This window comes from Sarcophilus harrisii, chromosome 1, assembly GCF_902635505.1.
Source record: "Sarcophilus harrisii chromosome 1, mSarHar1.11, whole genome shotgun sequence".
In the NCBI taxonomy this organism is placed as follows: domain Eukaryota; kingdom Metazoa; phylum Chordata; class Mammalia; order Dasyuromorphia; family Dasyuridae; genus Sarcophilus; species Sarcophilus harrisii.
Window position 1 is genome coordinate 297,556,498 of NC_045426.1, and position 18,405 is coordinate 297,574,902.

The 18,405-nt window shown below is 35.1% G+C and overlaps 1 protein-coding gene across 1 annotated transcript in view; it reads left to right on the top strand.

Annotated features, from left to right (window-relative positions):
• Positions 1-1,776: 1,776 nt before the first annotated feature.
• Positions 1,777-18,405, top strand: part of MUSK (muscle associated receptor tyrosine kinase) — a 190,980-nt gene continuing 174,351 nt past the window's right edge. The window contains exon 1 of the mRNA XM_031945386.1: positions 1,777-1,855. Coding sequence (XP_031801246.1) covers positions 1,777-1,855 — 79 coding nt within the window. The remainder of the gene's footprint in view (positions 1,856-18,405) is intronic.

Below are 18,405 nucleotides of genomic sequence, written 5' to 3' on the forward strand. Positions count from 1 at the left end.
ATTAAAGAGATCTTAACAAGCTCCTTGAGGACAGGGTCTAGTCATATATCTTTGTCTATCTCATGGTCCCCAACACAGTAGAGACATAATACATATGTTGTATTAAATATTAATACATAATTTGTTTTCAAGAAATGTTTGTTGAATGAAAAATTTGGAAGTTGTTTACTCTTGAGGGATGAGTAGACTATGGAAAGCTGAAGAGGAAAGTGAAACTATGGATAATATGTGGGGGAAATAATAATGATAAAGAGAACTCAAGTCAACTTGTTCTCTCTTTATGATCAAAATTCCTTAAGCCACTCTGATCTTCACAACTTTTCCTTGATTGTATCAAGCATCCTTTATCTTCTCAACTCTTCCCTAATTTCATCCTCCAAGCATCTCCCCCACAACTCTTGGATTCCTTCAAACATCCTTTATCTCCCCAATTCTTTCCTGGTTTCTTACTTCATCATTCTGTCTATAAAAAACATCCTTCCACAAAGCATGTCACAAAAATATATTGGATTTTGCTCAGAGGGAGAGTGTCTCATTGTGAATTAGACACAATCTTTGCCCCTCATCTTTCAAATAATTGCTCTCCTGAATTTCATCAAGTACACTGCTCTGACTAGAACAAGAGCATGAGCAAGTAACGGGAAATAAGACTGGACAGCAAATTCAGGTGCACAATCCTTTTATCAGTCAGTAAGCAAAATCTTACTATGCTTACTATGTATTAGGCATTGTGATAAGGGGTGAAAGGCAAAAATGGATTGCTATCCTTAAGGAATTCATATTCTAATGTGTGATGCAACATGCAAATGATTGTACAAGAAGCATACTGGATAAATAGCAGATAACCTAGAAAAAAGTCATGAGCAGAATGGCGTTGATGGATGGAAAGATGCTGTTGAGTTCAAAATCTGGGAATGGTTCTTGAAATTCAGGGGAAAGACAAACAAATGAAAGGACAAATTAAGAAATAGCATCACTCATGAATTCTCAATTGAGAGAAGGTTATGCTGAAAAATAGTACATGCATAGGAAGGATTACATTAGAATTGGAGGAAGACATTCAGAGGATAAAGATATGAAGACGTAAAGAAGAGGAATAAAAAGTTGGGAAAAGTAGGGAAGAAGAAAAGAGAAATAGATGACGTGAAATGAAAAAAGAAGGGGAAGTATTGAGAAAGTAAAAAAGAAGAAAAAGGTATAGAGATGTGATTTGAGACAATAAAGAAGGAGCTAGGAAGAGAGAGTTGGTTAGGGGTTGAGAAGCCTGGAAAAGGAATTGGGAGGAGAGAAATCTAAAGGTAAGTATATAGTGAGAATAAAATAGAAGGTGAGGACAATTGAAAGAGGTTGGAGGGATTTCAAACTCCTCTGCTGAAAAGTAATTACAATCTAGATTTATTTGCATAAGTTAATTTAAAAAATCAATTAAAAATGTACCACTGAGGTTAAGTTATTGTTTGGGAAAGGCATCTGGCATTGTATCCCCTGCTATTTCTTAAAAGGAATTCTACAGGGATTTGCGTTCTCTTGTTCCTCCAGAACCACGTTTGCATACTGAACTAAGTGGATGCTCACCAGCTGGCCGTGTCCATCACACAGCCAAGTCTGTGAATTCCTGATTATACTTAGCCCCTGTGGAGCTTGTTGCACAGACAGTCCGTAGGAGGAGACCCTTAGTAACAAACCTGGCTTTAAAATGTAACCTGGAGGGGGGGAGTTTTCCTAGCTTAGCTCAGGCGGAGATTTCTTCCCCAGCCCCCATCTTGGATTATAACCATGAGAGAGCTGGTCAACATTCCACTTGTACACATCCTTGCCCTGGCTGCCTTCAGCCTGGCCGAGAAACTTCCAAAAGGTTGGTTTGAACGAAATCATTTTCTTACATAGTCACTGGTGGGTGTGTGTGTGTGTGTGTGTGTGTGTGTGTGTGCATGTCACAGCTGCAGCTCAGTAACACTGTGGGTGTTCAGTCATTCTTGAGGGTTGCGTAGGCTGGAGGACCGGAGGAAAGGGAAAGGATGGAACTTCATAAGTGAGCATACCTGGTCTCTGCTTTTGGCTGGCATGTGATCTTTTTACCGCGCCAAAACCTGCTCACAGAATTCCTATTTCCTTTAAATTGCCATGGTAAACTGAAGCAGGTAAACCCTACTGTTGAAGCCATTCTTTTGATTGTATGAGCCAAACTTCAGTGTGATTAAAGATGGTGAGAGAGGAGGGTTTTGTTTTGTTTGTTTGTTTGTTTTTTAATATGATTAGCCATGGTGTATAGATGGATATACTGTTGGCTGGACTTAAAAGCCAGGAAGACCCTGGTTTGAATGCTGCCTCAACCACTTACTAGCTATGAAACCCTAGACAAATACCTTACCCTTCTAAACGTCAGTTTGTATATCTGTAAAAAGAAGTGATTGGATTCTTTTATCTCTAAAGCCTGTTCCAGGGAAGAAAACAAGCATTTAATTTGTGCCTATGGTGTGTCAGGAACTGTGTTAAGCATTTTACAAATAGTATCTTTGTTTTCCAAATCATTCCTAATGATGAGCACTTTCCTTATGTTCTTTCCATCTTCTGTAGTTCTTAAGATAATTTCCCCCCTCTAGTTGTATTTTCAAAAAGTGCTGTAGTTTGTGAAACAAATATAAACCTTAATTAATATTAAATATTAAAAACTTACAAAAGGAATAATTTAATTGAGAATGCCTTCTGAGACAAGATTTGGCTGAGCAGGAGAAGGCCCAGGTTTTTTTGGGTCATTCAAATACACCGGAAATAACACCATCTCTAGGGAGAGGAAAGCAACTTAAGAAACTGATGAGCACCTGTTACCCTAGCAAGAATGTCCGCAGCCTGATCATTCCTAGCCAGCGATTTGTCAGGTTGGGGAAAGGATTGGTTAGCATGCTGTGAAGTGCCAGAGGACCCTAGTAATAGCTTCTGGTTGAGACAGACAGAAACAGAGACATTAAACATTCTAAAATCAATGAATTTAGTGGCAAAAACAGGTACTTCGTAATGGTGAAGATTCTCACAAAGATTGAGTAGGATGAATGAATACTAGAAACTAGATGAAACAAAAGGGCAAATGGTTATGGAGTTTATTGCAAATCCAAGTGAAAGGGATCTATTGTTTTTAAACAGCATTTTATTTTTCTTAATACATGCAAAAATAGTTTTCAACAATTACCTTTACAAAAGCTTATGTTCCAAATAGTTTTCCTCTCCTCCCCTTGCCCCTCTCCCCAAGACGGCAAGCAATTGGATATAGGTTAAATATGTGCAATTCTTCTAAATGTAATTCCATATTCAACATGCTGCACAAGAAAAAATCAAATCAAGAGGGGAAAAAAAAATGGGAAAGAAAAAAACAAGCAAACAACAAAAAGGTGACAGAACTATTTTTAAAAGATCTGTTTTATTTTGTTTTTGTTTTTTTAAGATAGTCTTTCCCTGCCTTTTTTTGTCCTAAACCAAGGAAAAGGTCATATTTCTGTTTTGGAATAATCTATTTTATAATATCCAAGTAACTTGGAAAGTAAATTAGAAGTTGCAGCACCTGAGTTCAAATTCTGACTCTGCTACTTACTACCTTTTTGGGTAAGTGACTTAATGACTCTATGACTCAGTTTCCTCATTTGAAAAAAAGGATGTAGTTGATTTGAACGACCATTAAAACAGGAGTTCTAAGCCTTTTTTGTGCCAGTGACTTCTATGGCAATCTGATGAAACCTAGAGGCTCCTTCTCAAAATAGTTTTAAATGTATAAAATTAATAGTAATATAAAGGAAACTCATTATATTGAAATGCAGATACAATATTTCCCCCATTTAAGTTGAAGAACTGCTTCAAATCTATCAAGAGACCCATTGATCCCAAGTTCTCTGAGGCCTCTTCTGGCCATTAAGCTGTTGTTCCTTTGATCTTAATATCTTTATACAAAGGACAAAGCAGCCTGAGAAAGAGCCTCTATTATAGTGGTTCTCAGAAATATGGGAGTTGCAAAGTTAGGAATGTAAACTGAGCATAATCATCTCAATGAGAAGCAACACTTAGAATCAGCGCCCTCCTCTCAAGTCACATGTCCATAATACTCTTTTTAGAAAATTCCAAATTTTATAATCCAAATTCCTTTTCTCAAATTTGCTTCTGGTGTGGAGAATAATAGATAGAAAAATTTGATTGGCATTGGTTCATGTTAATACTTCCTGAATACATCACAGATGTCTAATACTCATGTGTATAGTGTTGAAGATAGGCATATTCTTATTTGTGCTATTTTAAATCATGGAGCTATCTAAAAACTTCCTGATTGTATCTTAGTTTACATGTCACACACACAGGATATCCAGTTATAACACAGGTCAGAAGAGGCCACATTCATTTCTTTTAACTTCATAGATCTAAAATTTAGTTAAAGTTTTATGTAGACATTCAGTAATTTTATATTGCAGAATGTTCTGATTTATAGTTTGTGAATTTTAAAGTTTGACTCCTTTCTAGAAAAACAAACTCCCTTTGGGAATTTGCTCAAAGGATGGGAAGAAAATGGTGGTACAGATGAACTGCTGATTGGACTATTGTTGTAAAGCATTCTAACTTAAAATATCTAAAGGATATCTTGTTATTTTTTTTTACATAAATGACAACTTAAGATAAATTTGGAAGATTTCTAAAATACAAAAGTACTATATAAACATGAAGAGATATTTTAAATTTTAATTTATCTGGATTTTTTCATAATTTTCTCATCAAGTTGTCCCCCTGCCAAAGCATAAATCTGATAAAAAAATGAAGTAAATACGTATGCTCAGAACTGTATATTGTGTTCACAGTTCTGAGCATACATATTTCAAAAGCGTTTACTCAACAAAATAGAGGTCCTTGAAAAAATTTTATAGATAAGGAAGATAAAAAATTATCACTGTTTTAACATAACTGATAAAAACTAATTTTTTTATTCAAAATTTTCACAATTACTTTCTCTCTAAAATGAAGATTAAAAAAAGCTAAATTACTAGAAACTGTACTTCTAGTGTGATTTTTGTCTTTTATCTAATACTATTACTATAATATAAGATTTGTAGAAATAATTGGAAATATGTAGAACATATTAAAATATTTTTGGTTAATTAAATTAAAATTCTGCAATTATTAGATGATTCTTTCCCAGAAATTCATTCATTTCTTTGACTGTCAATATGCCTTTTCCAAAATGTAATATAGTCTTCTTTTGTAAAGGGAATCAAGAGCTATTGTAAAGCTCTTGTAAGATGTCCTGTAAATACCTCTTCATGTGGAACAGACATGTTCTACTTGAAATATTCAAAAGCATAAATCCTAGATACCTAAAATGAAATTTTTTTTTGCAAATGATCTTAATTACATTTGCCATCATAGCATGTTTCTTTTATATAAGAATTTTTTAAAATCCAATTCATTTTCTAATACAAGCTCTTCATGATGTCCATGTTAAGTCTCAGTCTTTAGATAGACTTCAGCAGGTTTAAGAACTTGGATGGATTTTTTAAAATGACATCATTTCAACATAAATAATTTCTTTTTTTTAATCTTAAGAATTTTATGACATATTTAAGAAAGTCTGAAAAGTAGTTCATACTCTTTACCAGATGGCTAAAAAAGGTTCGGCTTGCTCTCACATGGGCTCTCCCTCTTGCTTTCCCTCCCTCCCTCTCTCTCTCTCTCTCTCTCTGTCTCTCTCTTTCTCTCTCTCTGTCTCTCTCACATACACACACACACGCACACTCCTGATGACAGTATAAGAAATGAATCTTGTGATCAATCCCCCACTTTAAAAAATTATTTATTCATAAATTTCTGAATTTGGGGTTCTATTATCTTGAATAAGCATTTTAACACAAGTTCTCATGTAATTCATTCATGTACACGGCACTTCAGTTTTTCAAACATAAGATATCCGACTAAGTCTGTGTGGCCTCAGCTGTTGATAAAGTCCAGTACACCAAGCACTTAATGGATGCTTTAAATCTGTGTCCATTGAAACAGTTACTTCATTGTGTTTATGGAAACTCAGTTGCTATGATCACTACAGACCTGAGGGAGACAAGAGAAAATAGATGAAGTGTGTCTTGATTTCTCAAAGTTATATTAGGTGGGCAGAAATAGATTTAAAAATTGGAAAGTATGAGAGTGTGTAGAAACAAGAATGGGAAAACATGATCATAACAGGGATAATAGATACCAAATGGGGTCACTTAAGGAGATTATTCCATTTGTCATACACCTACAATTTGTTATCTGCAAACATTATACATGTTATTTAGTGAATTAAAAAATCAGAAATAAAAGAATAGGGTGGCAAGTCCTATTCATTCACCTTTCCCAATATCATTTCTTTTATACTCCACTGGCAAAAAATTAGTTCACTCTTATGGCATCCTCTCTCTTCTCTCTACTCTTCTCAGAACTTCCCATCTGCCTTTCACATTGCTTTCTCTCCAAGGCATCCTTCACTCTAATGCCTAAATAGTTTACAGTGTTTCACTGACTGCATCTCTTCTTCACCCCAAAATCTCAATTGATTTCTGACTTAACAAACAAAATCTTTAGCTTGGCCTTAAATATTCATAGATATTTGATTTAGAGCTGGAAGAAACCTTGGAAGTCCTTTAGTCCAAGCTCTTCTTTTACTGCTGAGGAAGCTGAATTCTTTGATTTGCCTGAGGTCATGTAGGTGATAAGTGGTAGGATTAAGAGCTTGAACCCAGGTCCTCTGATTTGGAATTAAGCCTTTTCCTCATTAATCTTTCTAGCCTTATGTTAAAGTCAAGTAGAATCACTCATTTTCCTCTCATCAAACATCAAACTTGGTACATCTATACATTTTCTTGTGCTTCTCTTCCATGCTTCCATCTCCTGTGCTCCATCTCTGAGTATTGAAAGCCCGGCCTCCCTCCAAAACCCAATTCAAGTACCATCTTCTCCATGATACTTTTTCTCATTGTCTCAATTCATATTTCTCTTGCTTCAGTTTTTTTTTTTTTTTACTTTTCCTTTGTACTTATTACATTCTAATTTATAATTATTTGTGCACATCTTTACATGTTAAGGTCCTTGAGGTAAAAGACTGCTTTTTTTCTATTGTGTGTGTGTATGTGTGTGTGTGTATTTCTCCAGCTAAAGCCCTTGTCATATATTCATTCAAGAAACACTTATTAAGAGCCTTTTATGTTCAGGGAAAGACCCTGGATGGTCAAACACAAGACTGGAGTAATCTTTGGTCTCAAGTACTTTTGACTCTCGAGTACATGGACTCAAGTAAGTCAATGTAAAGAAAGAAGGGAAGAAAAAGCATTTATTAAGCATTTATTATTTGCCAAGCACTGTAGTACTTGTTGGTCAAGCAAATAAAATAGCAATGCAGTACATGATCTCAAAAAGCTAACACTCTAATTGAAGGAGATGACAAATATAGGAATGTTCAGCTGTAGGGCAGATACCAAAGCAAGTAATGTTTGAGTGTCTGAAGGGCATAGCAGAAAAACAAATAACAAGGCCCAGAGGACTTTAGGATTCAGTTGCAGCATGGGTTAGTTGGTTGTTGTACTTGGTTCTTGAAAAGGACCAAAATTACATCACTATATTAGAGTCAAGTTATAGTGTGTCTGACTGTGACTGATCAGAGCAATATGTTCATATTATGTTCATATGTTCAGATTGTTCTGCTTCTGATCAGGCACAAATAGTTCATACGAATATTTGAGATAAATTCTGTAACTTTGTGCATCTTGCATTTCTTTTGAGCAGGTAGATAGTGGTTTTCTATATAACAGATGGTGACTCCTTGTTTATCCAAGTAGTTTGTGAGTAGCCATGTCTGCTCTGAAAGATGGGTAGCTTAAGTGTCCTGGCCCACCAAAGAAAAGGAAGCATTACACCTGAAGGTCTCAGTAGAGCATGGATTCTGGATCCCACAAAGAGGATGGGGGGGGGGGGGGGGGGTGGAACAAATGTATTATTAGTCAAAAAGAGCTCTATTGGACCTTTGGGCAGCTGGGGAAAAAAACACTCTGCTTTTTCCCACCAATTATTGTCTATTCCTGAGGATGCAAAGATGGTTCTGAGTACTCAGGGGTAGGGTGTTTTCAGAGATTTTTAAGGAAGATGTCTTAAAGGAATTGGTGTTGAGTTGAAAAAAATGAGCCAAAGAGATAATGGTAAAGAAGTACATTTCAAGTATGGGAACATTATATAAAGAACAGAAATGGAAAATGTGATAAACAGGCTAAAGTAGCCAGAATTTAAAGCATGTAAAAGAAGATAAGAAACCAATTTAGTGAGTAGAGTTGGATAAAGACTGTGAAGGGCTTTAAATGTCAAAGAGAAGGAGTTTGTATTTTATCCTAGAGGGTTTCTCAAATTTCTTGAGCAGAGTAGTGACAGTCTTACCTGTGCTTTACAAGTGATGCTTATAATTGCAAGGTACTTAATAAATGTTTGATATACCAAATGGAATCCAAAGATTAGCCATAGGCCTCCAGTTCAAATGTCAGTTCTGCTACTTATTGCTTTCAAGACCATGGAGAAGTAAGTCCCTTAGCCTCTGTGGACCTCAGTTTCCTCATTTGCAGAATAAAGTGGCTGAGCTAGGTGATCTCTAAGTTCTCTTCTAGCAGTGGATCTATGATTCTACATATGCATAATGTAAGTCTACTAAGCAAACTTGTGAATGTCCTTTTATGGTTCTTAAATTTCAATTTTATTTCTTTCCATAAACAAAATTAATTCATTTTCTCTCCTCTCTCTTCTTCCCTCCCCCATTGAGAAAAAAAGAAAATTAAACTCTTATTACAAAAATGTATAGGCAAGCAAAACAAATTCCTGCATTGGACATATCCAAAACAAAGTCTCAATTTGAACCATGAGTCCAATACTTCTCTTTTAGGAGTTGGATAGCATTAAAACTTTGAAAAGTATTGTTTAATCTCTGACCCTTTTTCATAATAATTACCCTAGAGATTACATAAAGTCATTTCATCCTTCCTAATATGATTTTAGAAAGATAGTATCATTAGTGGAGAGAGTACTAGATTTAGGCATCAGAAAATGTCATTTAAATCCTCTTTCTAACACTGTGTGGGCCTGGATATGTCACTATTCTAAGCACTGGAGCTGGGATGAAAAGTGCTCTATAGATGTAATATGTTAGAGAAATGGTAATTGCCATCAAGAGAAATTAAAAAAACAAAACAAAACAAAATCTTTTCTTAAGTGTAGCCTGGTCTGCAAGATTCCAGGGTACACATGTAATAGCGAAACATAGAAAACCAAGAACAATGAAGATTTCACCCTTCTGCTCCACCAGAGATTTCCAGAAGGGTGAAATCTTCATTGTTCTTGCTTGCCATAGGATCAGGCTTGTCAGGCTATGCTTGTCCAGAAGATACCCTGGTATTATTGTTGTTTTTTTGTTTGTTTTAATGATCTTTATGTCATCTGTTAATTGATGTTTAAAAGCTGTGTGACCATGGGCAAGTTCTTAATTGCCACTGCCTCCATTTCCTCATCTGTAAAACTGGTATTTTTAATAACAACTATCTCCTAGGATTGTTTGAGAAATGATTTTTTAAAATATATGCAAAGATAATTTTCAAAATTCACCTTTGCAAAACCTTGTGTTCCAGATTTTTCTCCCTCTCTCCTTCCCTTTCCCCTCCCCTAGACAGCAAGAAATCTGATATAGGTTAAAAACATGTGCAATACTTCTAAACATATTTCCATATTCTTCATGCTGCTTAAAAAAAAAATCATATCAAGAGAAAAAAAATATGAGAGGGAAAAAACAAACAAACAACAACAAAAAGTGAAAATACTTTGTTCCACATTCAGTCTCTATAGTTCTCTTGCTGGATGAGGATGACCCTGAACACCCCAAGTCTATTGGAATTGCCTTAAAACACTACAATTAGAGAAGAGCCAGCTCCATCATAGTTGATCATCACATAATCTTGCTGTTACTATTTACAATGTTCTCTTGGTTCTGTGCATTTAATTCAGCATCAGTTCCCATACATCTTTCCAGGTTTTCCTAAATCAACCTGCTCATCATTTCTTATAGATCAATGATATTCCATTACCTTCATATAACATAGCTTGTTCAGTCATTTCCCAACTGATGGGCATCCACATTTGAGAATAATGTAAGATAACTTTAACAAGTGCGTTGTAAATCTTAAAGTGATATATAAATGTTGCAGTCATTGATAATGATCATAATCAGCTGCTATACCATAAACTCGTTTACTAACAAACTGCTGTTATGCCCTGAATAAAAAAAATTATGGCCACCCCGCCTTGCCATTAGGACTGGGAGAATTGAGTCAGGAAAAACCCTGAAGCTCTGACCATTTTACATACCACTGGGTCATAAACTTCAAGTGCATTATCTTGGATAATTCCCCCTCTGTTTGAGTATTATCCTTCCCTCCTCCCCCCCTTGCTGTCTCCTCCCCTTGATCTTCTTATCTTAACCCCTATCCTATTAGGATTAAGTTATGATCCTTTCCTAGAATTATGTTCACTCACCTAGTGTTCTTCCCCCCCTTATCTTACTTTGTTTCCCCTATAAGAACGTATGCTCAGATTATGTATTCTGTTTGCAAACCCTACTTAGCTAAAACTTTATGCCTCAATTCCTGGGGGCCAGAATGATTTGGATATGAGTCCCATCCAGTGGACTAACCTAAACTCTGCACATTAAAAGATTAAAAACCAATCTCTGTATTACCTCAGTATTTCTGGTATTACACTGTACTCAGGTTGACTACTTGTAGTTTAAAGAGTCCTAATACCTCTTCCACAGTAATTATTAATTCAATAAAATTCAATGCGTATTTATTAAGTGCCTGCTATGTACAAGGCACTGTGCCATGGATATAAGAATAAAACAGAAACAGTTCCTACCCTCAAGAGGGTCTCAATTTTCTGAAAGCTTATTGTTGTTGAATCATTTCAAGTGTCAAACGTTTTGTGACCCTATTTGGGATTTTCTTAGCAAAGTGGTTTGTCATTTCCTTCTCCAGCTTATTTTACAGGTGAGGTAGATAGGGTCAAGTAACTTGCCAGGATTATACAACTAGTAAATGTTTCAGGCCTGATTTGAATTTAAGATGAGGAATCTTCCTAGACTTGACATTTTATGCAATGTACCACCTAGCTGCAAGAATAAAGCATACATAAGAATACAAAGTAATTTCAGGAAGGAAATACTGGGAGAAATCCTATTAGATGGTGCATGGTTTTCAGGTGGGAATTTGAAATCTCAGAAGTAGTCCTAATAGTTCACATTTCGACAGAGAGGAAATACCTTTTTCCTTTCTTTTTCTTAGGCTAGCACCTAAACCATTTATAGTCCTACTTCCCCAGAGTATTAGAAGGTTAAGTGACTTCTTAGGGTCACATATCATGAGTATCTGTTCACAAAATTTTGCAAAATAATTTATATATACATCTTTCTTTATTATGACGTAAGGAAAGAGTGATTGTCTAGGCAGAGGTAAGGTAACAGAAAGCAACATGTCATGTATGAAAGCAAGATATTAGCTAATTTGACTAGAATTTAGCACATGGGAAGAGGAATAATGTGCCATAAGTTTAGAGATATTGTGAGGAGCTTTAAAAGTTGTTTTTTAAATACAATTGTACATTGTACTGTAGAATAATACATATTCTAAGGTAGTGGTTCTCAAACTTTTGGTTTCAGTATCTTTATCCTATTAAAAATTATTGAGGATCTCTCCAAAGTGTTTTTGTTTATCTGGGTTATATTTATAGACATTTACCATATTGGAAATAAAAACTATTTTTGAATTTGTAGACCTTCTAAAAGGGTTTCAGAGATCCCCAAGATTCTCTAGACCATACTTTTGAGAACCACTAAGATATTTAGTATATATCTTATGGACATGCCCCAAATGTAAAGTATTCAATTCAATTTCAATGTAATGATTTTTGTTAGGTTTTCTTAGACAAGCTGAGATAAACAGAGTTAAAGGATCAGTTTTTTAGAAAAAAGGTTTAATTCCAGCAAACATGTATTTACTACCCAATTCTTCAAAAATATATAACATGATCTAATTGATAGAATGCTTAGATTTGGCCTCAGAAAGACCAAGGTGCAAATCTCTCCTCAGAAGAGAGAGCCCAGTGGTTAAAATTTTGAATATGGAGTTGGGAAATCCTGAGTTCAAATCCTGTCTAGAGGGTGACCCAAAGCAAGTTCTTTGCCAGTGTCTGACTCAGTTTCCTCATTGTAAAGTGGTGATATTAAAAATATCTATCTCTTAGGGTTGTTGGAAGGATCAAATGAGTTAATGTTTGTAAAGCACTTTATAAACCTTAAATCACTATGCAAATCTTATCATCATCATCATTATCATCAGTTGCATGACTGATGGAGTGCAGGAATTCCAAAATAAATTGGGGTTTTGTTCTGGTGCTGTGATTTGTCTCAAAAGAATTTGTAACCTTAGACTATCTCCAAATTAAGAGGCAAAGATTTTATTAAGATGTTGACAGTGGGCTAATTTTCAAAAGGAAGTTTAGCATTTAATAGGTGGAGAAATCATGTTAAGTTCATAGCAGAACTTGTCTTTAGCAAGGGGGAAGACAAGGCAAAGACAAGGCAGGGGACTATGCCATTGGCTGGCAGGCTAAGTACTCAAAAGGAATTGGCTAAAAAAAATAGGTATCAATAGTTCTTTTATAGGAAAAAAAATAACCTGGGGCAGATTTAACATGTATTATTTAGCTCTCTGACTGAATAAAATAAGTGTGAGGTCATGTTCATTTTATCAATGCAAAGAATTTAAAAGGGCCCTTTGCAACAAAGGGACCCAGAAGAACAACAATAGGGCTCACTTAAAGACAAAATAATCCTATCATAGATCCCCAAACTAGCAGCCTATAGTATAGATCTTTCCCAAACTACAAATTCTCATCACAATTTGTTTCACTTTCCTTAACAATCTTGAATAATCAATATAAAACTGAATTCTCACTAATACATCATTAACTACTAAATATATTACACTTTAATGGAATTCAGTTCAATAATTATCAGTTGGGTACCTACTATGTGCAGTACATGAGAAGGTGATCTGGAAACTCTCCAGGAAATACAAACTGTACTGATTGACTTTTTATTGACTGATGACTACAAAGCCAGTCAACAATCAGAAAGCATTTGTCAAGCACCTGCTATGTGTCAGGCACTTTGCTAAGGGTTATTGCTATTTTTTGTTTATTCTTGAAGAGGACTGTGACACTAGGGAGATGATGCCATGATATGCAAGTGAATCAGATTTAAGTGGGGATGGGCTGTGCAAGGTCACCTGTTTGACTTTATATAGCTCAGAGCAACTGGAGATGATCCTGGATACAGTGGGAGACATTGATTGGCCTTTGTAAGAGAAAGTTTTGCTTAGGTCTAAGTTTGACTGAGACATCTCTCCCCCATCCCTAATCAGTGATTAAGGCTAGGTAAGAAAGAAATGAGGCACAAACTGGCTCCCCTCAAATAAATAGACAGATAGATAAGGAAAAAAACATTCAAGGTTCTGGTCGAAACAATAATTGCTATTTACATAAACTCTGAGCCAATCCGGGCCAAAACAAAGACCAAGTGGTCTTGATCCGAGACCTTCTGTTGGCCTATCAATGAGAAACAGAATGATTTGGGTTTAAGGTACAGTCCTTAAAGTAATCTAGCCTTTGAACCTCAAAATATCAAAAAACGAAGAAAGTGAGCTAGTTAGGTGTGCTGCCTGGTCCTCAGGGGGAGCTCTTACTCATTGAGGTTGTTATTTGTCCTTTCTTCTCAAAGAATATCATGACTTCAGGGTGGTAATGCCATGACATGCAAGTGAATTGGATTTGAGTGAGGGAGGGCTGTGCTAAAGACTAAGGATACAAAAAAAAGGCAAAAGAGTTTTGCCTTTCTGCCCCCCCACCCCCACCCCAACGAACATAAAATCCTTATCTTTATAGAGCTTATGTGTGGAACAGACAAGTACATAAATAACCACAGTCCAAGACAGGATATAAACACCACAATCAAAGTACAAGGGAAGTACTTTAGATGAAAGTTCCATTTGAACTTGGATCTTACAGAAATAGTATCTTGACCTTGAAGGAGTGACTTGAGTGGTAAAAATTCCAGTCATTACAGTCTGTTGGTAGAAGAGATATATTAAGGCTTATCTATCAATCCTAAGGTATCCATTTAGAAAATCACCTATTGTTTTCCTTGTGTGTCCTGGTTTTAATTACATCTCAGACGTCAGCAGCACCATTGAAATCTATAGGAAAGAATTGAGCACAGGTGTTAAGAAAAATTGCTCAGTTTTGAATGTAATAATCATACAGCATTCTTGACATGAAAAAGGCTTCAGAAAATAAGAAAAGATCCAAAATGAATAAGAATGCCTCATCATATTAAAACCATCGTCCCATGACACTGGTCTTAGTTTACAAAATACTTCAGCCAAACTGGGCCATTTGTCATCCTGTGTCCATATCCAGTATTTTCCATCTCTATGCCTTTAGTCACACTGTTCCCTATGTCTGGAATGTCCTCTCCCTCATCTCTGCCTTTTTGAAATTCTACCCATCTCAGCTTAGACGCCATCTCCTTCATTATATCTTCATTGATTTCTCCCAACAAGAAATTTTATTTTCCTTTCCAACCTTTCCTTACACTCTATTGATGATATTTATTTCAGCTTTTCATCTGTGATATGGTTGTCATATAATTGTAGATAATATTCCATATTTTTTGTATCAAATCTTCCCTCCTAAATTGTAAGCTCCATAAGTGAAACTTTAATTAGTTTTGTTACCCTGTATAACTATCACAGTGCTTTTCTTTGTACACAGTAGGGAAAGAGATTGGGCTTGTGATTCTTTTTGTACACAAACTCCCAAATAAGAAAACTCCTTCTACTAATGTACATTGATATTTTCCCTAAAACTTCTTTCTTTCTTTCTTTCTTTCTTTCTTTCTTTCTTTCTTTCTTTCTTTCTTTCTTTCTTTCTTTCTTTCTTTCTTCTTTCTTTCTTTCTTTCTTTCTTTCTTCTTTCTTTCTTTCTTTCTTTCTTTCTTCTTTCTTTCTTTCTTTCTTTCTTTCTTTCTTTCTTTCTTTCTTTCTTTCTTTCTTTCTTTCTTTTCTCTCTTTCCTTTCTTTCTTGCTGAGGCAATTGAGGTTAAGTGACTCGCCCAGGGACACACAACCAAGAAGTGTTAAGTGTCTGAAGCCAAATCTGAACTCAGGTCCTCCTCACTTCAGGGCTGGTGCTCTGTCTACTACACCAACTAGCTGCCCCCCTATAATTTCTTAGAAAGGTCAAAGCAGAGATGTCAAACACTTGACATGCTCTGAATAGGGCTAAAATCAGATGTAATTGGGAAATATTTAACAAAATAAATAAAACTTAAATAGAATATAGATAATATTAATATATGACTAAATCCACATGGGACTTCAAGGATATGTCCCTTGAAGACATATCAAGGGACCTATGGTTCATAGGGTTTAGTGGCTCCTGTTTCTTTTGGAGTTTGACACCCCTGGCCTGCAACACCTGGAAATTAAATGTTTTGTCCTTGATACTTCAGCCAGAGGCAGGTCTTTATTTCAGGTCTTTTTTATTTCAAGGTCAGTTCTCTATGCTGACCTTGGCATAGGTATGTGATATACTATGGACTATGCAACATCATAAAATATGATCATATATAATATTAAAATAATAATACCTTGCATATAGTTCCTACTGTATGCCTATCATTGTGCTAAGTGCTTTACAAATAAGCCCTGAGAAGCAGATGCTCTTATTATCCCTATTTTCAGTTGAGGAAACTGAGACAAAAGGTTAAGTGACTCATCCAAGATCACACAGTTATTAAATATCTGAGGGTCATATTTGAACTCCGATTTTCCTGTCTTCAAGCTCAGTGAGTTACCCATTGAACTACCTAACTACCTTATGAATGAAGGAATGGTTGTTATAACTTAGACTGGATCATAGGCAATATTGAAAATTCACTTGAGCTTTCTAAAAAAAAATCAAAAAAGGCATTTCTTACTGTAGGAAATTATATTACTCATTCAAGCTCTCTTGGGATCAAGCTCCAAGATTACTGAATTAGTATAATAGTAGTATTCTTGGATATGCATTATGCAATCAATCAAGGAATATTTAGAAGGAATTCAGTACATGCTGAGCACTCTAGTGATACAAAACAGGAACTTACTTTTCTTTGCATGTCCAAAATTCAAATATACAATAGTTATTGAAGATGGTAGACACTTTATAGCAATAGTCTGAATCTGAGCGTCTACATATATTTTAATCTTTTTCACACAAGCCACTGTTCTTTTCTCTATTTCCACTACTTTCTCCCTAACTGAAGCTGGCCACATATCTGAATTACTAGTCTCTTAGCTGATTTTATAGCCAATAGTCATTTCTTTTCTAATCCATTTCACCTATTGAGATTGCCAGATACAATCTTTTACACGTAATAGGTTACACAGCTTTTAGCTGTGAATAAAATTCATACTATTCCTTGATCTCAAGCTAATTTTTCAACTTCAACTTTTTTATGCACTTATAAGAAAGAACCCTGGTCTTCAGTGAAATTAGTTTGTATTTTGGCTTTTCATGCATATGCCCTTTTCCCTCAATGTACCCTAATCTACTTTCTAGAGGTGGTCCAAGACCCACTTCAGTCATGATAACCAACCCTAACAATTTTAAAATCTTAAAAAAGATGATTTTGCTGCTATATAGCTCGTGATAACTTTTCCTGCCATTGATAAGTCTTAATGTTTCTTGTTGGTGCAATTCATGAACTACTTAGTGTCTGGCCCTCTTTATTTCACAACTATGTGATATTTTCCCCATTTAAGTGTAAACCTGATGAAGGCACAGACTCTGACTCATATTTCTTTGTTATCACTAGATTTTGGCACAAAGTTACAATGTCTGATGACAAGCTTTTTATTTTTTTAACTTTTATTTTCACATTGACCTACACCCATCAAACCTATACATGTCACCTGCAAAATATAATCCTCACTCCAGACCATTAAATAAAATAACATAAAAGTAAGATAATTGTTAAAAACTGGCAACATTACATTTGATAGTATGCTACTTTTTATAAGAAAAATTATGTACTTTGACTTTAATAATTACTTCAATACCAACAATATTTTAAGTGAGATTTGTTGCCAAAGAGCTGAGATACAGTGTGGCATAGTGGAGATGTCCCAAAAGTCTTAGTAAGTTTTGTATATTAATAGCTTTTAAAAACTTTAGTTGCTTTTAATAGACTTTTGCAGGGCTGAATTCAACGTCAGAAAGACCTCAATCCAAATTCTGCTTCCAACACATTTGTTGAATGAACCTGGGCAAGTTATATGGCTTTCCAGTTCTTTAGGCAATTTCTAAAGTCTATAAACCTGAGATTGTTTGATGGTGCAGTGGATAGAGTTCTGGACATGGAGTGAGAAAGATGAGTTCAAATTGTTCTTAGATTTTTATTAGCTGTATGATCTCAAACAAAATCACTAAGCCACTGTTAGCCTCAATTTCTTCATCTGTAAAATGGGGATAATAATAGCATCTGACTCTCAGGTTGTTGTAAGGATCAAATGAGATAATAGTTATAAAGCACTTAACAAAATGCTTGGTACATAGAAAGAGTTATATAAATATAATTACTACTAAAATGCAGAACAGTTGTTGACATATTTGGTAGAAGAAATTTCTTCATTGAGGTAGAGGAAGTTGTCTTTGTATCATTACTATTGTCAGTGTTGCTCTCTCAATTAAAAGGCTTAATTATCACATTATACAAAATTTTTCATGTTTTAAAATTTTTTTCATATTTGTTTTAATTTTGTGATGAAATTATTCCATTAATTAATTAATACAGTTTGTTCAACCATTTCCAATAAGACACACAGCTCTACCCAACTTTTTATTTTCTGTTACAAATAACGCTCTTGTGAATATTTTTGTGTAAAGGGGCATTTTCTTATTACCTCTTATTGCTCTGATGGAGATTATTATCTACCTCCATCAATTATAAACTCAACATTTAAACTATTTCAAAGGTTAAGAACATATGACTAACTTTTCTTATATAATTTTAAATTGTTCTTTAAAACAAGTTGTCTTACCTATGTCCAAAAAGCTTTAAAACTGTGCATATCCTTTGTCTTAACAATACCACTATTATGTCTGTATCCCAAAGAAATAAAAGAAAAAGGACCTATATGTACAAAAATATTTATAGCAGCTTTTTTTGTGGTGGCACAGAACTGGAAATTGAGGGAATGCCCATCAGCTGGGGAATGACTG